An 18,668-nucleotide genomic window follows, 5' to 3' on the forward strand; every position below is an offset into this window, starting at 1 on the left:
ACGCCCTGACCGGAAGTTACGTCATCTCCGCCCTTAGCAATCATGGCCGACCTCGTTCTGTTATCCTTGTCACACCCACAGGCCAGAGGCGGGGTGTCAACTCTTACGCCAAGCGCGATTGGTCGCAAGGAGACTCGGAGCCCAGAGGAAGAGACGCCGAGGCTCGGAAGGCCCGTTCACCTTGTTTCGCTCTGGTGTGCCTGGATTTCTGGGCTGCCATCGATGGTATATTTGGACGGATAGAGGGCCCTGCGCAGGGCATTATGGGACAATGATGGCCGCTTTGAAACAGCGGAATTTGCCAATTTGAGACTCTCTGATCGAGCGTTGGCTGCACTGGAGTCCCCAAATCAGAGACTGAAGGTCCCGAGAGTCCTGCGTAGTGAGGTGAGTGTCTCATCCTCTTTTCAGATCCGTCCTTCGGCAGCCCATGGCGGCTCCAGGCGGCCTGGGTCCGTTCGCGGCTTAGGCTTGGGCCCTGGGTTGAGAGTTTTTCTAGTCCTTGTTTCTCAACTTTCTCTATTCTCTTGAGCGGTCTTGTGTCCACTCAGTTTACTCAGGATTTCGTCTTTTTTCTGATCACATCCCGGTGTTTGGGGACGACCCCACGGAGATCCAGGGATCATTCCCTGTGCCCTTGTTTAGGACGGTCCCCCAACCTGTTACTGGCGACTCGGGGAGCCTGGGTAGCGCTCCGTGGGCCTTCCTCCTTTCTCACCGAAGTGTCTCTACTAGATCTGGAGGGTAATCTATAAGTAGAATGTTAACCCCCAAGAGCTCAGGGAGTTTATTTTTCCTTTATCGGTATTGAGAATAGCAGTTGGATCAGGGACACATGCATTAAGCAATTGCTGACCCAAGAAATCCATTGTGGTTTATTTGCCACTGTTCTCTATAATCTGGCCCTGGAACTCCTTATTTGCTATTTTGAGCAGCTAGTTAAGTCCTTCCTTGTTCTGTGTTCTGGATAACTTATTGATGTTAAGAGAAATGTTTGATTATTCCTCTCACACCCACCCACCCCCGCCGCCCTTTTGTTTTGTTTTTGGGTTTTTTCCCCAGACAGAGTTTCTCTGTGTAAACTTGGCTGTCTTGGACTTTGTAGACCAGGCTGGCTTCTAAACAACAGATCCACCTGCCTCTACCCACCTGCTGGGATTACAGGCGTGGGCCACCGTGCCTGGTTTGATTTATTCCCTTTTAATCAGTTATATTTAATCAGACTTTTATTTTTGTCATTTATTGGGCTATAGGAATCAACAAGATTGCTTGTATACAAATGACATTTTAAGCCATAAGTCATCCTTCAGATAGCTGCCGAGAACCTGTGTATTTCAGCCTTACTGTCTCTATTTCCTCATATGTGTACCGCTGCAACTTTCTTTTTCTGTTCCACCTGATGACATTTCCAAATGATACTCTGGTTTCTTTATCCACATCATGCTTGCAGCATCCCTTGGTAGATCCCAGGGTACAGCTCTTAAGCTTTGGCCACACATTGGAACAAGAAGACTCAACTATGTGTCCAGCATAGGTCAGCGTTAGATAAATATGAATTTGTTATCAGCTGAGCACCAGGGAGCTCTTACAGTCTCTTAAACACTTTCCTGAAATACCATTTCCTAATTTAGTATTTCTCATAAGTAATTTTGGTGAACACAGATTGTTTATTCAAGAGATTTTTACCTGCTATGGGTGCATTTTTTTTTCCCTTCCTGACAAAGCAGTACTGATTCACAACAAAACCCACCCAGTGTGTAGATGGCAAAATTATGTGCTAACATCTCTGCTGTATGGACCTTGTGGTTTAAAGGGGATGGGATGTGTGTGTGTGTGTGTGTGTGTGTGTGTGTGTGTGTATGTGTGTGTGTGTGTATAAAGGAAACTAGTCAGTGCATAATACCAAATACGTAACAGTTGCGTCGGTGTACCAACTATGGTTCACATACAACTGTGTGATTCTCAGAGTGCTCCTGTGGATGGTGTAAAGCAAAAGTGACTTCTGTTTCACAGATAGAGCAGTGACGGTTAACCAAGCAGCTGCGTACTCACAGAAGCAGACAATGCCAAGAGCCTGTTTTTTTTTTTTCCTTCTTTCTTCCCTTTTTTGGGTATGTCTGTGTGTGAGTCACTAGAGAAGGGGATGTGTCCTGCTGCAGTTTACCTGAAAAAGGCAAGCATGCTTGGCTGGTGTTTGGAGGCAGGGGGCTAGCTTGTGGAGGTGAGTATTCTGGCTCTGACGTGGGAGAAACTGTATTATTTAGAAGGGTGAAATTACAGGAGAATAAATTAGCTGATGGGTGGAGGAACAAAGTTGTGAGCGAGCGCATGCCTGAGAGAGCGAGGTGGGGAAGAGAATGAATGAGTGAATGAATAGCTCACTAAATAGCTCACCTGGTATGAAGCTCACTATGTAGCCCAGGCTAGCTTCCAGCTTGCCATCCTCTGACGCCTCCGCCTCCCATATGCTAAGATTACAGTGTGTCTTACCATCCCACCCAGCTCGAGGACCTACATTTTAGTTAAGATTTCTGACTTACGTCTAGTTCCCCCTAGACTCCCTTTATAAACACTGTTATGCCAGTAAGAAGCCCTTAATGAGGTTTCTGGTCTGGATGATACCCTGTTGGTCCTAGTGTTTGGTCTATGAGTATATGTCTCTGTCTTGTATATGTTGGGGTGGGAACCAGCCTTTTCAGATTGTCAGCGATTTGATAGGAAAGTCTTGACAAGTACCAGAAGGGGCTGGAGAGATGGCTTAGTTGGTGAAGCGCTTTCTTATAAGCATGAGGACCTGCGTTTAGATCCCAGATCCCACGGAAAAGCCACGAGCAGAGGCACATGGGTACTGAAGAGGGGGAGACAGGCAGGCCAGCCAGCTTGGCTGAATTAGTTCCCACTCAACTGAGAGAGCCTGTCTCAAAAACTAAGCAAGCAAGCAACTGAGAAAAACACCTGGCGTTGACCTGTGGCCTAATGTGCACACAGTGCATGTGCACTTGCATGAACCTACATATGTACATACACATGCATGCATGCATGTATCCATGCACTCACCTACCCATGCACACATGCATCAGCTAGCTAGCAGATGTCCTGGCCTCAGTGTAGGGGTAGCCACTTAAATGTACTAGTTATCCTGGGATACAGTAAAACTAGGTTTTCTATGTCTAATAATAATAGTTACCTTCCTTCCAGAGAAATAAGAGCCTGTGATGGAGGATGCTGGCGAGGATGCTTCCATCCATCGGTTGGAAGGCATCAATCTGAGCTCTCAGGTTGGTGGTCTTATTTGCAAGACCAAAAGTGCAGCCAGCGAGCAGCATGTCTTCAAAGCCCCTGCTCCCCGCCCTTCATTGCTGGGACTGGACTTACTGGCTTCCCTGAAGCGGAAGGAGCGAGAGGAGAAGGATGATGGGGAGGACAAGAAGAAGTCCAGAATCACTTCTTACAAAGACTGGGAAGAGAGTAAGGATGAGCAGAAGGATGCTGAGGAGGACGGAGAGGAGCAGGCTGGCCGAAGTAGCCGCAAAGACAGGTAAGGAAGGGAAGTAAACATTGGTGGCCAGAAAAATACTAGCCCAGGCTTATCTCAGCTCCTGTTGGACCCCTAAGAGCTTTATGATTTTATTGTGATTTCATAATACTGGTGGCAGGTAGGAGTTGATAAATATTTGTGAGGAAAATTTTAAGGCAGCTAAGAAGTGGATGATGGAGTTTAAGTGCCTGGTTCTTGCCATGTTCAGGCCTTGAGCACCTGGAGAGGACACATTGCTTTTTGGCCTAGCCAGAGGCAGAGTGACGTGTTCTCTCCCTCGGAGAGCCCTCTCCCAGCTGATGTCCCTGCTTTAGGCATTACCGGCCTGCTCGGGTAGAGACTCCGTCCCACCCTGGGGGTGTGAGTGAAGAGTTCTGGGAACGCAGTCGGCAGAGAGAACGGGATCGGAGGGAGCATGGCGTCTATGCCTCTTCCAAAGAAGAGAAGGAGCGGAAGAAGGAGAAGTCCCGGGATCGAGACTATGACCGCAAGCGGGACAGAGGTAACTGCCCGCCCGGCCCGGCCCGCTGTCCCTTAGCGTTTGAACCAGCAAGCCATTCTTTTCCCTTTGCAAGAACTTTTATAGTAATATTGATTAATTGGACAACTTTGCTTACTATCTGACCTGTGAGTTTGACGCTTTGAGACTAGGATTAGGAAGAAGTTTAAGGAAAGATATCTTGCTTATAGTACATCTGCTTTGCTTGAGTGTGAGGCTCTTACTTTATTGTGAGAACTGGTGATAAAGGAAATGATGGGTAATCTATTTAAGAAAGCAGAGTTGACAGTATCATTGATGACGGAAAAATAAAGGACAGTGTTGTAGAGCAAAGTGAGAGAGTCCCACACAGGCCTCGCTCAGTAGCATCTATAGCTTAGAGGTTTGCTAACACAAAACTCTTCATAGTAGACAGGTAGCTGTTCACTTTTGATTGATATTGGAAAGTAGCTATTGTGTGAGTTTGACCCTTTCTAGCCACTGAGAGAATGCGAGTTTAAGCCCATGGACCATGGGAGAGTGAGAGCCAGGAGGCTGTGCTTTCTGCCCAGTGCACGTGGGTGTGTGGTAGCCTGAGGTACACATTTTTAAGGCGGTGTGTGTCTCTCACAGATGAGCGGGACAGAAGTAGGCACAGCAGCAGATCAGAGCGAGACGGAGGCTCAGAGCGCAGCAGCAGAAGAAACGAGCCAGAGAGTCCTCGGCATCGGCCTAAAGGTATTCTCAGCTGTCCTCTGTGGTGCTGGTGAGGGCCCGGGTGCCCGAAAGGCAGAGAGGACAGTATTAGCTGTTCCACGAGGCAGTGGGAGGGAGGTCCTAACTCCAGTACAACCCTCTGGAGGTCTGGGCCTGAGCCAGGTGGGTGTGGCCCGGCCCATCTTTGGAGGCAGATGTACTTCCTGAGGGCGCAGACAGTTTGCTGCTTCCTTAGGATGTAGGCAGTTCGGTGCAAGGCAGAAAACTAGAGGTGTGGTGGATCAAGAAAGATTTACTAAAAAAGAGCTGTTTTAAGATGAGAAGATTTGCAGAGAGAAGTGGATTCCGTCAGTGTAGTTTTAGGCAGTGAAAGCTGGACTGTACAGTTCATTCTCTGGGGATCCTCAGCACTCAGCACTGTCTTGTCTGTAACAAGTCTAAGGTTATAAATAGGGGAGAAGCTGGGGCTGCCAGGATGGCTCACTTGCTGCCTGACCTCATGATCTGAGTCTATTAACTAGGATCCAACAGTAGGAGAGCCAGCTCTGAGACTCGTCATCTGACCTCTGCGTTTGTGCTGTGGCACATGCGTGCGACACACACGGTTAAATAAGCAAATGTAACTGATAATAAGTTGAGACACTAGGTGTGGTGGTGCATGTCTGTAATCCCAGCACTTTGGAAGCTGAGGCAGGAGGATTGTATGTTTGAGGTCAAGGTTAGCTACACAGAGATATGCTGTCTGAAGTCATGGCTCACTGACATGGGGTGTTTACTGTGGATGTCTGTGTGGCCCCAGATGCAGCTACTCCTTCAAGGTCCACCTGGGAGGAGGAGGACAGTGGCTATGGCTCTTCAAGGCGCTCTCAGTGGGAGTCACCTTCCCCAACACCATCTTCTCGGGACTCTGAGCGGAGCCATCGGCTGTCCACTCGAGATCGAGACAGGTGATGGATGGGTGGGGCAGCCAGGGTCTTGGGCAGGTGGTACAGGGATGTGGGCAGGAGAGTTGCTGGCAGCTGGGGACACAGTTCAACTCAGTGACAGCTGATCTTGATGTGTCCCAGGTCTGTGAGGAGCAAGTACTCCGATGACACACCTCTGCCAACCCCTTCCTACAAGTACAACGAGTGGGCTGATGACAGAAGACACTTGGGGTCCACCCCACGTCTGTCCAGGGGCCGAGGTAAGCCTGAGGGCAGAGTGCAGAAGATGGTTTGGCTGGTCCAGGTGGGGTCCAGTGGAGGCCATACTAAAGAAGTGAGTGGTGTAGCCTTGCAGCTCTTCTTGTCCCCTGGGGTTAGCTGGAGTTGCGTGGACTGACCTCTGCCACCTGCTTTCCTTCAGGAAGACGCGAGGATGGTGAAGAAGGGATTTCATTTGACACGGAAGAGGAGCGCCAGCAGTGGGAGGATGACCAGCGGGTAAAGGCGACATCTTTGAGAGACTGGGCAGGAGATGGTGGCTGTTCCTATAGATGTGGGTGAGAGGAGGTGGTAGAGCCACGGCTCTGAGGAGCCCTCTAGTAGGCCTGGGCTTTGAGGAAGGTGCTTACTGCTGTTCTGTCCAGAGCCCTGGGGAGCTTTTGAGCGATACAGGCTGCACAGTGAGGCTTTTGTACTAATGTAGCTGGTCAGTCTTGACTCCCACTGGGTGTGCCTGTGTGCGGGAAATGTAAGAAGTGTGGCTCGGCAGCCTGCTGTGCGAAGTCAGCTGTGTACAGTCTCCTCCTAACCTGCTCCAGGTGTCTTGTGCTTATCATGGGGGTGCATCTGGTATTTCTGGGCTCTTACCAGATCGTTCCTCTGCTCCTTGGTGGCTGCGTGTCACCTGTCCCTTGTTCTCATGCTCTGTCATGCTCTGCAGCAAGCAGACCGGGACTGGTACATGATGGATGAGGGCTACGATGAGTTCCACAACCCCCTGGCCTACTCCTCTGAGGACTATGTGAGGCGGCGGGAGCAGCACCTGCACAAACAGAAGCAGAAGCGCATTTCAGCGCAGCGCAGGCAGATCAATGAGGTGAGGCTTGGCAGTGCTGGCACAGGCTGAGAGCAGAGGTGGGCGTGCCCGAGGAGTCTCGGTTTGTCAAGTGATCACACAGCACAGCTGCCTGTTTATGGACAGGACCAGGCCACATGTGCCTCTGCAGGTCAGGGGCGGCGTCAGTGGGAAGCTTTGGGTAGCTTAGGAACCCTGGCTCCTGCTTCTCTCTTCTGCAGTACCCGGGGAGGATGGTACGGTGATGCTGCCCCTGGGTGTGTGTTTTGTGTCTGGGAGTGGGTAGGGCTTGTGCCCAGATGATTCTTGTGACAAAGTACTGCAAGCACCTCAGCACCTCAGTTTCTGTGACTCTTGTCTAAGGAGCCGTGGGCCGGAGAGCACGATTGTGATTCTGTTAGATATGGACTTGTCTGTTGATCTTTCAGGATGACTTCCTAGTTGCAGGCTGAATGGGCTGTCCTTGTGTCCCCACAGGATAATGAGCGCTGGGAGACTAACCGCATGCTCACCAGTGGGGTGGTCCATCGGCTGGAGGTGGATGAGGACTTTGAAGAGGACAACGCAGCCAAGGTGCATCTGATGGTGCACAACCTGGTGCCTCCCTTTCTGGATGGACGCATTGTCTTCACCAAGCAGGCAAGGCTTCTGTGGCCAGAGCGTGGATGTTAGGACGTACCGAAGAGGAGGGAGGAAGAACGGGTTGGGGACCGCCATAGGGAGACGCTAGAGGGTAGTGACCCTCTGTCGCTAGGGCCCATGCACAACAGGCCCTCTGGTTGGCTTTAGTGACCAGTGGGGAATTTCTCTCCTCCCCTGCTTGCTGCAGCCGGAGCCTGTGATCCCAGTGAAGGATGCCACCTCAGACCTGGCCATCATTGCTCGGAAGGGCAGCCAGACAGTCCGCAAGCACAGGGAACAGAAGGAGCGCAGAAAGGTTGGTATCTGCCACTCGGGCTGAGGGCTCTTCTTACTCCTGTTAAAGATGGCAAGCCTGCACACGGAGACGCCCACTTGCAGTCAGGGGGCATACTTGCACAGATCACACAGTCCAAGGCAGTACTTTACTCTCTCTGTACTCTTTCCTGAGTACTAGGAACTCAGTCCTCAGTTAAGGCAGCATGGGGGCTGGTGTTGGGCTCTGGGGGCATGAGGCTTGTGATGTGTGGCTTGGTACAGCCAGGGCCCTGTGGGAATTTGCTGTCTGTCGGCTGAAGCCTGCTGTTCTCGAGAATGTCCTCCATGGCCTATGGTCTTGCCAGAGGATGTAGTACTTAACCTTTTTGTTTGTTTTTGTTTTTTGGGACAGGGTTTCTCTGAGTTCTGACTGTCCTGGAACTCACTGTAGACCAGGCTGGCCTTGACATCAGATCCACCTGCCTCTGCCTCCTGAGGGCTGGGAGTAAAGCCATGCGCCACCACTGCCCGCCTGCAACTTAGGTCTTGTTGTCTCCTTCAGGCTCAGCACAAACACTGGGAACTGGCAGGGACCAAACTGGGAGATATAATGGGTGTCAAGAAAGAGGAAGAGCCGGATAAAGCTGTGACAGAGGATGGGAAAGTGGACTACAGGTGCGTAGTCTCGGCAGTGGCAAGTTTGCTCCCGCGGCTGTGGCTTGTGACTCTGACTCTCTGCTGTTTCTGATCTCTTCCTCTGAGTCTACTGTATATTGACTTTAGGTTTCTCTGGGGATTGTCACCATTGCTGCTACAGTGATGGCTGTATAGACTGAGGCTCAGGGAGGTTACGGAATTTGCTTGAGGGCACCCGGTTAGGAATGGTGATCTAGTTTAGCCCCAGACAGTCTTGTTAGGGAACCCCTGCTCTTTGAGGTGCCCACGTGGGAAGGCAGGGTTTCTTTCTTGCTCAGATTTCAGTATGTTATGGTAAGGAGAGACTGGCTTTCACTGGACTTTTAAAATACACCTGTTTTGGTAGTACCTTCTCTCTTAGAGGTTTTGTGCAGTTGTTGAGTGACTGCTTATAGCAGTCCCTGCGCTTGGCAGGCGCTAGGTTCAGATGTCCCTCCCATTTCTCATGCTTTGCCATGTTCCATGCAACCAGTGTCTTTGGCTAGTACTCTTTGAACTCTGTGTGAAGTGCCCCAAATAAGAGGTTGGTATTATTGGTCAGCTCTTGCTGGTCTCTGGGTAATTTAATTTAGTCCCTTAGGTTTCAGTTGTCAGATGACCAGGGGGACTAAGTGAAATTAGAAGTAGAAACTTGAAGTAGGTTGGGGGCAGATGTGAGGGAGGAAAGGGCTCTTGGGAAGGTGGGGGAAGGGTCTTGGGCTTTGTCCACGTCTTAGACAAGGCAAGTATAAGTGAGCTGTTGTCATAGTTACTTGAAAATGAGGCCTTTGTGCTGTGCTGCCCCCTCAAGGTGAGGAGGAGTTCTGACCTGCCCTTGCTGTGTAGCCAGAACTTGGGAGACCCTGTGACTTTGGAGCCCTTTAAGTCTGGTACTGAAAGTGCCCTGTATCTTCTCTCCAAACTAGTGACCTGCTAGCTAATTTCAGCTCCTCTTCTGGGCACGCTTTGTTTAGGACAGGCGGTCTGCCCCCTTGAGAGTCTGATCCCTGTGCAGCGCTTTGATCAGGGCTCTGGACTGTCTGTTAGGACAATGGAGCCTTGTGCCGTAGTCCTGGTCCTTAGGCCATCGAGACACAGTCATGGCCGCCCAGGCTGCTTTGTGTCTAGGAGGTTGAGTGCTTCTTCTTGCAGTTGTTCACATTCTTCGGCACCTGAGGGACAGTGTGGGAGGTCACACTTGCTGTGGTGTTTCCCAGGACTGAGCAGAAGTTTGCAGATCACATGAAGGAGAAGAGTGAGGCCAGCAGTGAGTTTGCAAAGAAGAAGTCAATCCTGGAGCAGAGACAATACCTGCCCATCTTTGCTGTGCAGCAGGAGCTTCTCACCATCATCAGGTAATGTCCCCAGGCTCCGCGCCCAGCGCAGACCCCGCTGTCCCCTCTTCTGTGTCCCCGCTGGCCATCACATCTAATGGGGAACGGAGATACTTTTTTCCCCTAGTGGATTGGCTTAGAGTATGCTGCATGAAGTAAGATGACGTTAATTCCTTTAGTGCGTCCGCTTCAGCTTGACTCAGCTCCTGACGTTTCATGCGGTGGCCCCGTAAAAGGCTGGTTTCTGGTGAAATGCTCTCTGGTCAAGCTTGCTTCTTGGAGAGCTAGACTTCACTAGAGGCACCAAGGCTTCTTTGGGCTTCTTGGGGAGTTTTGTCAAGACCGGCTTTCCACCCAGGCCGCTGAGTGCTCTGCGTGCTCTTCCTTGTAGGGATAACAGCATTGTGATCGTGGTTGGGGAGACAGGGAGCGGCAAGACCACTCAGCTGACCCAGTACCTGCATGAAGATGGCTACACAGACTACGGGATGATTGGGTGTACCCAGCCCCGCCGTGTGGCCGCCATGTCAGTGGCCAAGAGAGTCAGCGAAGAGATGGGGGGAAACCTTGGTGAAGAGGTGAGTGGCCATGAGGCCTGAGCCACGTAGCCTTGCCTTGATCACTTCTGCCACTTGTGCTGGAGGCTGTGGTCTGTATTGGCTACTAAGTGAGTAGTGGCCACTTTCTGAGCCGTGTCTCTGGCCCCCAGGTGGGTTATGCCATTCGCTTTGAAGACTGCACTTCTGAAAACACCTTGATCAAATACATGACTGACGGGATCCTGCTCCGCGAGTCCCTGCGGGAGGCTGATCTGGATCACTACAGTGCCATCATCATGGACGAGGCCCACGAGCGGTCCCTCAACACTGACGTGCTCTTTGGGCTGCTCCGGGAGGTAAGGGCTGTGGGGTCTATTCCTTCTGTGGTTGAGGGGCTCTGGGGGAGTGTTCCTCTGAACTCCCAGGTCGCCTGGTCAGCCCTGCTGCGGTCTTCACACTCAGCTGAGCGACTTGTGGTTCCTGCTGTAGCTCCATGACTCGTCTTTCGGGTTATAAACCTAGCACACTGTTTGCCAGCTTCGCCTTCTGCTTTACCTGTGGGCGTGAGCTGAGACCGGAGGCCCCAAGCCCACAGGAGCCCCTCTTGACGCCTTCTCTTAGGTTGTGGCTCGCCGCTCAGACCTGAAACTCATTGTCACATCAGCTACTATGGATGCAGAAAAATTTGCTGCCTTTTTTGGCAATGTACCCATCTTCCACATCCCTGGGCGAACTTTTCCTGTTGACATCCTCTTCAGCAAGGTACAGAGGCCTGTGTCCTTGACATCCTCTGATTAAAAGTCAGCTGGGGAGGATTTAGTCAGTGCCGTGAGGCAGATAGGCAGCCTACAGCTCAGGTGGACACAGAACTGTGCTCTCAGGAAGATTTGTAGCCCTGTTTCTAAAGTAAGGAGCCTGGGAGACACCACTCTACTTGTGAGGGCCTTAGCCATCAGGTTCAGCCTGAGGCTGGCATTCCTGGGTCCAGTGCTGCAGCTCAGCCAGGTGACAAAGCTGTGTCCTCTGGGGGATGCTGACTATGCTGCTGTTGTACCCCTCTTGCTGCCCTCTCCTGGGGCTGCAGACCCCGCAGGAGGATTACGTGGAGGCCGCGGTGAAGCAGTCGTTGCAGGTGCACCTGTCTGGGGCGCCTGGGGACATCCTTATCTTCATGCCTGGCCAAGAGGACATTGAGGTGCGTGCTATGGTCGCACACTGGGGTGGATGGGTGAACCCTATGCATGAGAGTTCAGGGCTCCAGGGTCTCATAACTCCTCCCTGTGCCTTAGGTGACCTCTGACCAGATTGTGGAACACCTGGAGGAGCTAGAGAATGCGCCTGCCTTGGCTGTGCTGCCCATCTACTCCCAGTTGCCTTCTGACCTCCAGGCCAAAATCTTCCAGAAGGTACGATGGGGGAACTTCAATTTGGGTGTCTCCTGGTGTCCCACAAAGGGGGCAAGAGGAGGGATGTTTCTTTCCTGGAAGAGCAGGTGGGAAGTGGAGTCTTCTTGCCTGCTCAGTCTTTCCCTCCCCAAAACTGACCTTTCCTCTGCGTGTCCTGATTGGCTCCAGGCTCCAGATGGCGTCCGGAAGTGTATCGTTGCTACCAACATTGCTGAGACATCTCTGACCGTTGACGGCATCATGTTTGTTATCGATTCTGGCTATTGCAAGTTAAAGGTAAGGGATGGTACAGGAGGCAGGATTCTGGGTCTTCACCCAAAGTAAATTTAGCACAGAGCCTCTAAGTCAGGCCCTGGTCCCCTCTGTTCATTGCATGAGAGTGGCAGAGGTATGCTGACATTTAGTGAGCACTGACTTTGTCATGTGTTTGATTCAGCCAACCAAATCCTTGTGGTACTTGGTGGTATAGATGATTCCAGTAACTCCGTGGTACCCCCAGAGCTGGACTGATGTAGAAACCTCGGAGACTTCCTTGAGTCTCCTAGCTCCAAATCGATGGGCACCTGCATTGCTGAGTTCTTTCCTCTGTGGTGACTGAGTTTGCTTTGTCTCAGGGCTCCTTTCCTTTCCCCTGCTCCGTCCTTAATCAGCTCTTTTGTGTCCCCTACTAGGTCTTCAACCCCAGGATTGGCATGGATGCTCTGCAGATTTACCCCATTAGCCAGGCCAATGCCAACCAGAGGTCAGGGAGAGCTGGCAGGACGGGCCCAGGTCAGTGTTTCAGGTAGGAGCCCCGCACTAGCCTGCTGCTTAGGGCAGTGCTAGGACTGCCCACCACAGCAAGGTGGGGCTTGTCTGGTGCCGTCCTCAGAGCCAAGGCTGGGTGCTGCTGACAGCTGCCTCGCTGCCTCTCGGTGGGGCTGCTGAGTGGAAGCAGTAGTCTATCCAGGGAGTGCTGAGCTCTGAGGCAGTTCTGTAGAGAGGAACCTTCAGTAGACAGCAGCAGGGACATCAGGCTGCCCTCCACACGGTGGGGCTGAGTAAAATGGTGATGCTCTTTTACTTGCCCAATTATTCTTCTTCCTGTTCTTATAATTAAAAAAGAATGCATTCATTAGAAGTTCAGCACGTACATACAGATGTTAAGACAGTTAAACCTTGCTGTAATTTTAGTCGCAGGCACCCAGCTGCGTCCACAGGCATATTGGAGGCTCCAGCAGAAGAGCCAGGGTTAGAAGAAAAGGGTTGAACAGACAGAAGTGGGGGACTGAGGAAAGAAGTCTGCGGGGCGGCCCCTGCTGCTAGGCTGTGTTGGCTGTTGAGGCTCATACCGTGCGACCCTTGAGTGGTTTCTGCTGACATTCTGTTGCGTGGGCCCTGAGAGAGGCTGGCCAGCCAGCACAGGGCACGTGCAGCCCAGTCATTGGCTTCTCCCTGGCAGACTCTACACACAGAGTGCTTACAAGAACGAGCTCCTGACCACCACCGTGCCCGAGATCCAGAGGACCAACCTTGCCAACGTGGTGCTGCTGCTCAAGTCCCTGGGGGTGCAGGACCTGCTGCAGTTCCACTTCATGGACCCGCCCCCGGAGGACAACATGCTCAACTCCATGTACCAGCTCTGGATCCTGGGAGCCCTGGATAACACAGGTGCCAGGAGCTGCGGGGGCCTCGAGTGACTGGCACCTTCCTTCTCGCTGCACTGTTCACCGCATTTCTGGCCTTTTCCTCCCCTCCTAGGTGGCCTCACTTCCACGGGGCGGCTGATGGTGGAGTTCCCACTGGACCCAGCTCTCTCCAAGATGCTCATCGTGTCCTGTGACATGGGCTGCAGCTCCGAGATCCTGCTCATCGTGTCCATGCTCTCGGTGCCTGCCATCTTCTACAGGCCCAAGGTGGGAGGCAGTGCCAGCTTCACTCTTCCCAGAGGGCTTTGGGCTCATTGGCAGGGGAGTGGGTCTGTCCTGTGTGTTAGGGGCGTGCGATGGAGATTCTGTCTTTGCTGTCTTCTCATAGGCTGGTTGTGGGAGGTGGGAGGTTTAGGTCAGTGGGCCTCTTATTAGTGTTTTGGAAATTTGCAAGACCATCTTTGATCTCGTAGTATGGATCTGCCTGTGACCTAACGTTTTAGCTTATTAAAATTATTTTTATTCTGTATTGTTAGGCACATGTTGACATGTGGGCAGGTGTAGTGTGAGGGTCCCTGGGATATGCCCTGTGGATCTGGTCTCTCCATGCCTGTATTTAAAGGTCCCTGTTTCTTTTCCTAGGGCAGAGAGGAGGAGAGTGATCAAATCCGGGAGAAGTTTGCTGTTCCAGAAAGTGATCATCTGACCTACCTGAATGTCTACCTGCAGTGGAAGAACAATAATTACTCCACCATCTGGTGCAATGACCATTTCATCCATGCCAAGGCCATGCGGAAGGTGGGGTGGCAGCCCAGAGGGCACAGTCTGGAGGATGCGTGGTGTGTGAGTGGGGAGGGCTCCAGAGGGCATAGTCTGGAGGAGGCGTGGTGTGGGGGCGGGGAGGGCTCCATCCTGTCTTGCCTGTATCCTGCTTTAGGTTCGGGAGGTACGGGCTCAGCTCAAGGATATCATGGTGCAACAGCGGATGAGCCTGGCCTCATGTGGCACTGACTGGGACATTGTTAGAAAGTGTATCTGTGCTGCCTATTTCCACCAGGCAGCCAAGCTCAAGGTGAGTCCAGGAGCCACAGAGCTCTGGCTCCTTTCTTCTTGACACCTATGTGAAGGCAGAATCCTTTTTCATGTAGGCTTGTAGATTTGGGCTTCCCCTAAACCGTGTCAAGACAGTGTTGTTGATGTGGCCACGTATTTTCTTTCCTAGGGGATCGGGGAGTATGTGAACATCCGCACAGGGATGCCCTGCCACTTACACCCCACCAGCTCCCTCTTTGGAATGGGCTACACCCCCGACTACATTGTGTATCACGAGTTGGTCATGACCACCAAGGTGAGTCCATGCAAGGAGTTTCCCATATTGAGGTCCACGGCTGGAGCCAGGCCTTTGCACACCTGTGCCTTGTATAGAGCTCTGGAGACTTGAGGCCCCTGTTCTTTCCGCTGGGCCTTTGAGGCTGCTTTCAGCTTGGGGTTTGGGTGGGGAGATTATGAAGTTAGCCTCACCATGCCAGAGGAGTGCCCCTGCTGCCTGCTGGCTGAGCAGCCCCTGCTAGTGCCATCAGAGGCCTTTTTGCATGGTGGGCCTTTCCTGTTGAATGCTGAGGGCATTCAGACGCGGGATGTGGATGGAGAAGGGATGGCAACCCTAGTGTCCCTTGCGTTTTCCAGCCTCACAGGCCTAGCAGTAGGACCCTTCTCCTGTGGCTCCTCACCGTGAGGTCATGCTGGGAGGCCATAACTCCCCAGTGACCTCTATCTGTTGCTTTGGTGCCCGTAGGAGTACATGCAGTGTGTGACCGCTGTGGATGGAGAGTGGCTGGCGGAGCTGGGCCCCATGTTCTACAGTGTGAAGCAGGCAGGCAAATCCCGGCAGGTAAGGGTCCTTTCTGTCTAGGGAGATGCTGCTTGCTTGTGGGCAAGATTTACTTCCGCCTGCCATAGAAAGCTCGTCTTCATCGACTCCTCACTTCTCCCCATCTGTGGCAGCCATGCCCTGCCAGCCTGCCTGCCTGATGGCCTGCACTCCTCCAGCTGGTGGGCCGCCTGGGCCTTCTTCACCCTTTAAACTTAACTGAAACTTCAAACATTTGTAGGACTAGACAGTACTATAAAGAAGCCACTGCATTTAACTAAATCTCGCATGTTCTACAGTTGACATCGGTCTCTTTGCTTATCTGTTTTACCCACTCCCACTCATCCCTTGTCCTCTCGGAACACAACAGTGTGCCTCCCAAGGGGGTTATTTTACCCTAAGTACCTGACGACCTCAGGGACCTACTTCAGCAACATGGCTTCTGTGCCAGTGTCACCTAAGTCTCCAGTTCTGATCCATAGTTTTCCTCATCTCAGAGATAAGGACTCACGATTGATTTACTTGAGTCAGGATGGGATGTTGCAGTGGTGGTTATGCGTGTTCATACCTTTGTTCTGGGACAGGATCTGTTTTCTCTCTTTATGACATTGATTTATTGGAGCAATTGTCATCTGTCCTATGGACTGTTTCACAGTGTGCATTTGGCCGATTACTTCGTTGAGTGGTGGTAACTTGCTCTCTGTCATGGCTATGTCAGTAACTAAAGGCCTGCCGGGTTCTGGTTCAGCTGTGCTGCAAGGATGTTCATATGCAGCAACAGTTTTGATGAAGCTCAGATGCGTTCATGGTTCTGGTGGTGTCAGCTTGTCTCTTTCCGGTTCTTCTACCCATGACTCCATCTCACAGATTTGGCGTCTACTTTAATCTGTTATTTAGGGGTGCAAAATGTGCCTCTGCTTTTATATCCCCATTTTTCCCCATAATTCTCTCCGTACTGGGACAAACACAGCTTCCTTTCAGTCACATGGCAGTGTCTCCGTGATTTCTGTGTCCCTCCTGTCATGGTTGTTAGCTTGGTTAGAAGACTGTGCCCTGGGCTGTGGTTGTGGTTCAGTTCTAAACCACTAGCATGCCCTCAGCCTCCAGCACGGCCAGGAGGAAAAGGGAAGCCTTGACTTGGGGTTGCCTTGACAATTCTTGGGGTTAGGGAGATGGCTCAGAGGGTAACAATGTGTGCTGTGTAAGCCTGATGACTGAAGTTCAGATCCTCAGCACGCACATAGGAACAGCTGGGAGTGGCCATGTGTGTCTGTAAGACAGGCGGGTCCTGGAAGCCCCACAGCCAGCCTAGCTCAGGTCCAGGGTAGTAAGGTGGAGAAGAAGCAACTGCTACCACCTTCCCCCAGCCACCCACACACGCGTGCACGTGTGTACACACATGCAGACATGCAGAGTGCGGAGGGCTGACTGGCTTAGACTAAATTATCCAGTGCCTAAGGTGCCCTTGGTGCTGGGTTCTTAGAGCTGGCCCCAGGCATAGACGCAGCCTCTGCGGCCCATCTGCCTTTCTCTAGGAGAATCGTCGAAGGGCTAAAGAAGAGGCATCTGCCATGGAGGAGGAGATGGCCTTGGCCGAGGAGCAGCTGCGCGCCCGGCGGCAGGAGCAGGAGAAGCGCAGCCCACTGGGCAGTGTCAGGTGAGGCCGTGGGGACGCACGCAGGGCCAGGCAGGTGCTAGGTTGGGGAAACTGGTGTGGAGATGGCTTTGCCCGGTGTGGTCCCACGTGGGTGGTAGTTGGACAACCTGGAGGCGCAGATGTCCACTGCAGTTCTTGGTCATCATCCTGTCAGTTCAGGCCCGAAGTGGGCTGGAGTCTTGGCCTGGGTCTTACAGCTTCATTGTTAGGCAAGGGGGTTGGAAAAAAAATACCAGATAGAAGAGTGCCCTGGGCGTCTGTACCTGTTCTGGTGTAATGCACGGAGTTAGGTCCAATGTGACAACTAGGGCACAGTCCTCCAGTCCTCTGTGGGACTGTCATCATGTCTCACACCATAGCAAGATTATTCTTGAGATTTGGGGATTCCCACAGACTTGCTCCGGTTTCTGGTATGTTTCAGGAACCCAGGACACTGTTCACTTAATAGTTTTTATATTACTGAAAAAGAAGTGGCATTAGCCAAAGGGAAAGGTGTGTAGGAGGGTGAGCAGATCCTAAATGTGAAGGTTCATTTGTCCCTGGGCACACTGACTTGTGACAGTGTTACTCGTAGGTTTTGCCAATCACACACGCTTAGTAAGCTTTGATGATCATAGCTTTTAACTGAGGTAAATGTCATAGACACTGGTGTGGATGACTGAATCATTGCCTTGGTGTTGAGCTCAGCCTCTGGTCCTCTCCCCGGCCCTGCCCTTCACGGGTTCAGCTATTGATATCCCATGGCTCAGAGCCCCAGCTCTCAGCACATGGTTGGTCGTTTTGGCTGGGCCAGCCAGATCCATCTCACTCAAGACGAACATGAACTATTGGGAGTAGCAGAGAGGCCCTAGTCACTCGAATTGGGACAAAGTCTAGTGCAGTGCTTTGTCACACAGTTGGAGTGTGACCTGCTTATCTAGGGCCACAAAAGGAGTTGGTTAAAAAATCCATTGCTAACGTTCCTTAATAGATGTCAGAGTGGAGTGACTGCCTTTCCTGGTCTCCTCAGTGGAGATGGGGAAACAGGGGAGCTGGTGTGCTGTGGTCCTGGAGCCTGGAGGCTGCTATGCAGTGGGTCAGAAAGAGGCAAGCCTCGAGGCCTTTGGGCCTGTTGGGCCCAGCTCTGGGAGAAGCGTTGGTTCCTACCTCCTTTTTCTGTGTGTCCAGGTCCACAAAGATCTACACTCCAGGACGGAAAGAGCAGGGGGAGCCTATGACACCTCGTCGCACACCAGCCCGCTTTGGACTGTGAGCTGAGGCTGCCCAGGAAAGGACACAGCCAGCTTGCCCTAAAGCCCTGGACAAAGGCTTTCCTCTGTGTGTTCATCCAGGCTGGGCCACAGGAACTGCACTCCTGAAGTAGGGCCTGGCAGGAACAGAGTGCAGAGTGAATAAGAAAAGCAGCTGCCTGGGCAGCAGGGGGTGGCTGGACCATCACACCCACATAACCTGTCCCCAGGACGCTTAGCACATGAGCGACTTGCTGTGACTGATGCTTTTTAATCCTGTGTAAAGAAGCAAGGTAGAGGCAGTGACACTTGTAATTTGGTTATCACTTGGGATTTGGAAATAAATATATTATTTGTACAATGTGATGGCATTTTAAATTTTATTCTTTGACTGCCTTTCTCCCTACAATAAAGGCAGGAGAGGCAGAGCCCTTTTCTGTCTGTTCTTTGGTAGATTTTTCTAGAACCATAGCTCTGTTCTGTGTACATTCTGCTGATGGGGTGGCTTTATATGGGCACGACTATGTGTGTGTACATGTTCAGGTGCTTGTGTGTGTGTGTGTGAGTGTGCAAGCACACGGGCATGTGTGGAAGAGGCCAGAGGGTGATCTTAGATCTCCCCCTTAGTTGCTCTCCACCTCGTTTTATGAACTTGGAATTCAATTTTGCTAGACTGGTAGGCAGGCAAGCTGCAGGGAT

General features: G+C 51.9%; 1 protein-coding gene across 1 annotated transcript; it reads left to right on the top strand.

The window, feature by feature from the left end:
• Window positions 1-138: 138 nt before the first annotated feature.
• Window positions 139-18,330, top strand: DHX38 (DEAH-box helicase 38). The gene is made up of 27 exons (XM_084756950.1): window positions 139-387; window positions 3,199-3,538; window positions 3,853-4,040; window positions 4,650-4,754; window positions 5,533-5,680; window positions 5,801-5,919; window positions 6,081-6,157; window positions 6,600-6,755; window positions 7,212-7,373; window positions 7,564-7,671; window positions 8,194-8,306; window positions 9,524-9,661; window positions 10,032-10,218; window positions 10,350-10,535; window positions 10,801-10,941; window positions 11,264-11,374; window positions 11,469-11,585; window positions 11,754-11,861; window positions 12,257-12,369; window positions 13,027-13,235; window positions 13,326-13,480; window positions 13,856-14,011; window positions 14,151-14,285; window positions 14,436-14,561; window positions 15,009-15,104; window positions 16,619-16,740; window positions 17,908-18,330. Exons 2-27 carry the CDS (start codon window positions 3,216-3,218, stop codon window positions 17,990-17,992), a joined length of 3,684 nt encoding a protein of 1,227 aa, XP_084613076.1. The 5' UTR covers window positions 139-387; window positions 3,199-3,215; the 3' UTR covers window positions 17,993-18,330.
• The last annotated feature ends 338 nt before the right edge of the window (window positions 18,331-18,668 follow it).

Source organism: Acomys minous (assembly GCF_964271855.1).
Source record: "Acomys minous genome assembly, chromosome: 14".
NCBI classification, from domain to species: domain Eukaryota; kingdom Metazoa; phylum Chordata; class Mammalia; order Rodentia; family Muridae; genus Acomys; species Acomys minous.

Bases quoted from the DNA above. Each gene is read 5' to 3' on its own strand.
- DHX38 (XM_084756950.1), top strand. From the start codon at position 3,216: ATGGAGGATGCTGGCGAGGATGCTTCCATCCATCGGTTGGAAGGCATC. The intron at 5,681-5,800 runs GTGATGGATGGG...GATGTGTCCCAG, and splicing joins TCCACTCGAGATCGAGACAG to GTCTGTGAGGAGCAAGTACT. The intron at 7,672-8,193 runs GTTGGTATCTGC...TGTCTCCTTCAG, and splicing joins AACAGAAGGAGCGCAGAAAG to GCTCAGCACAAACACTGGGA.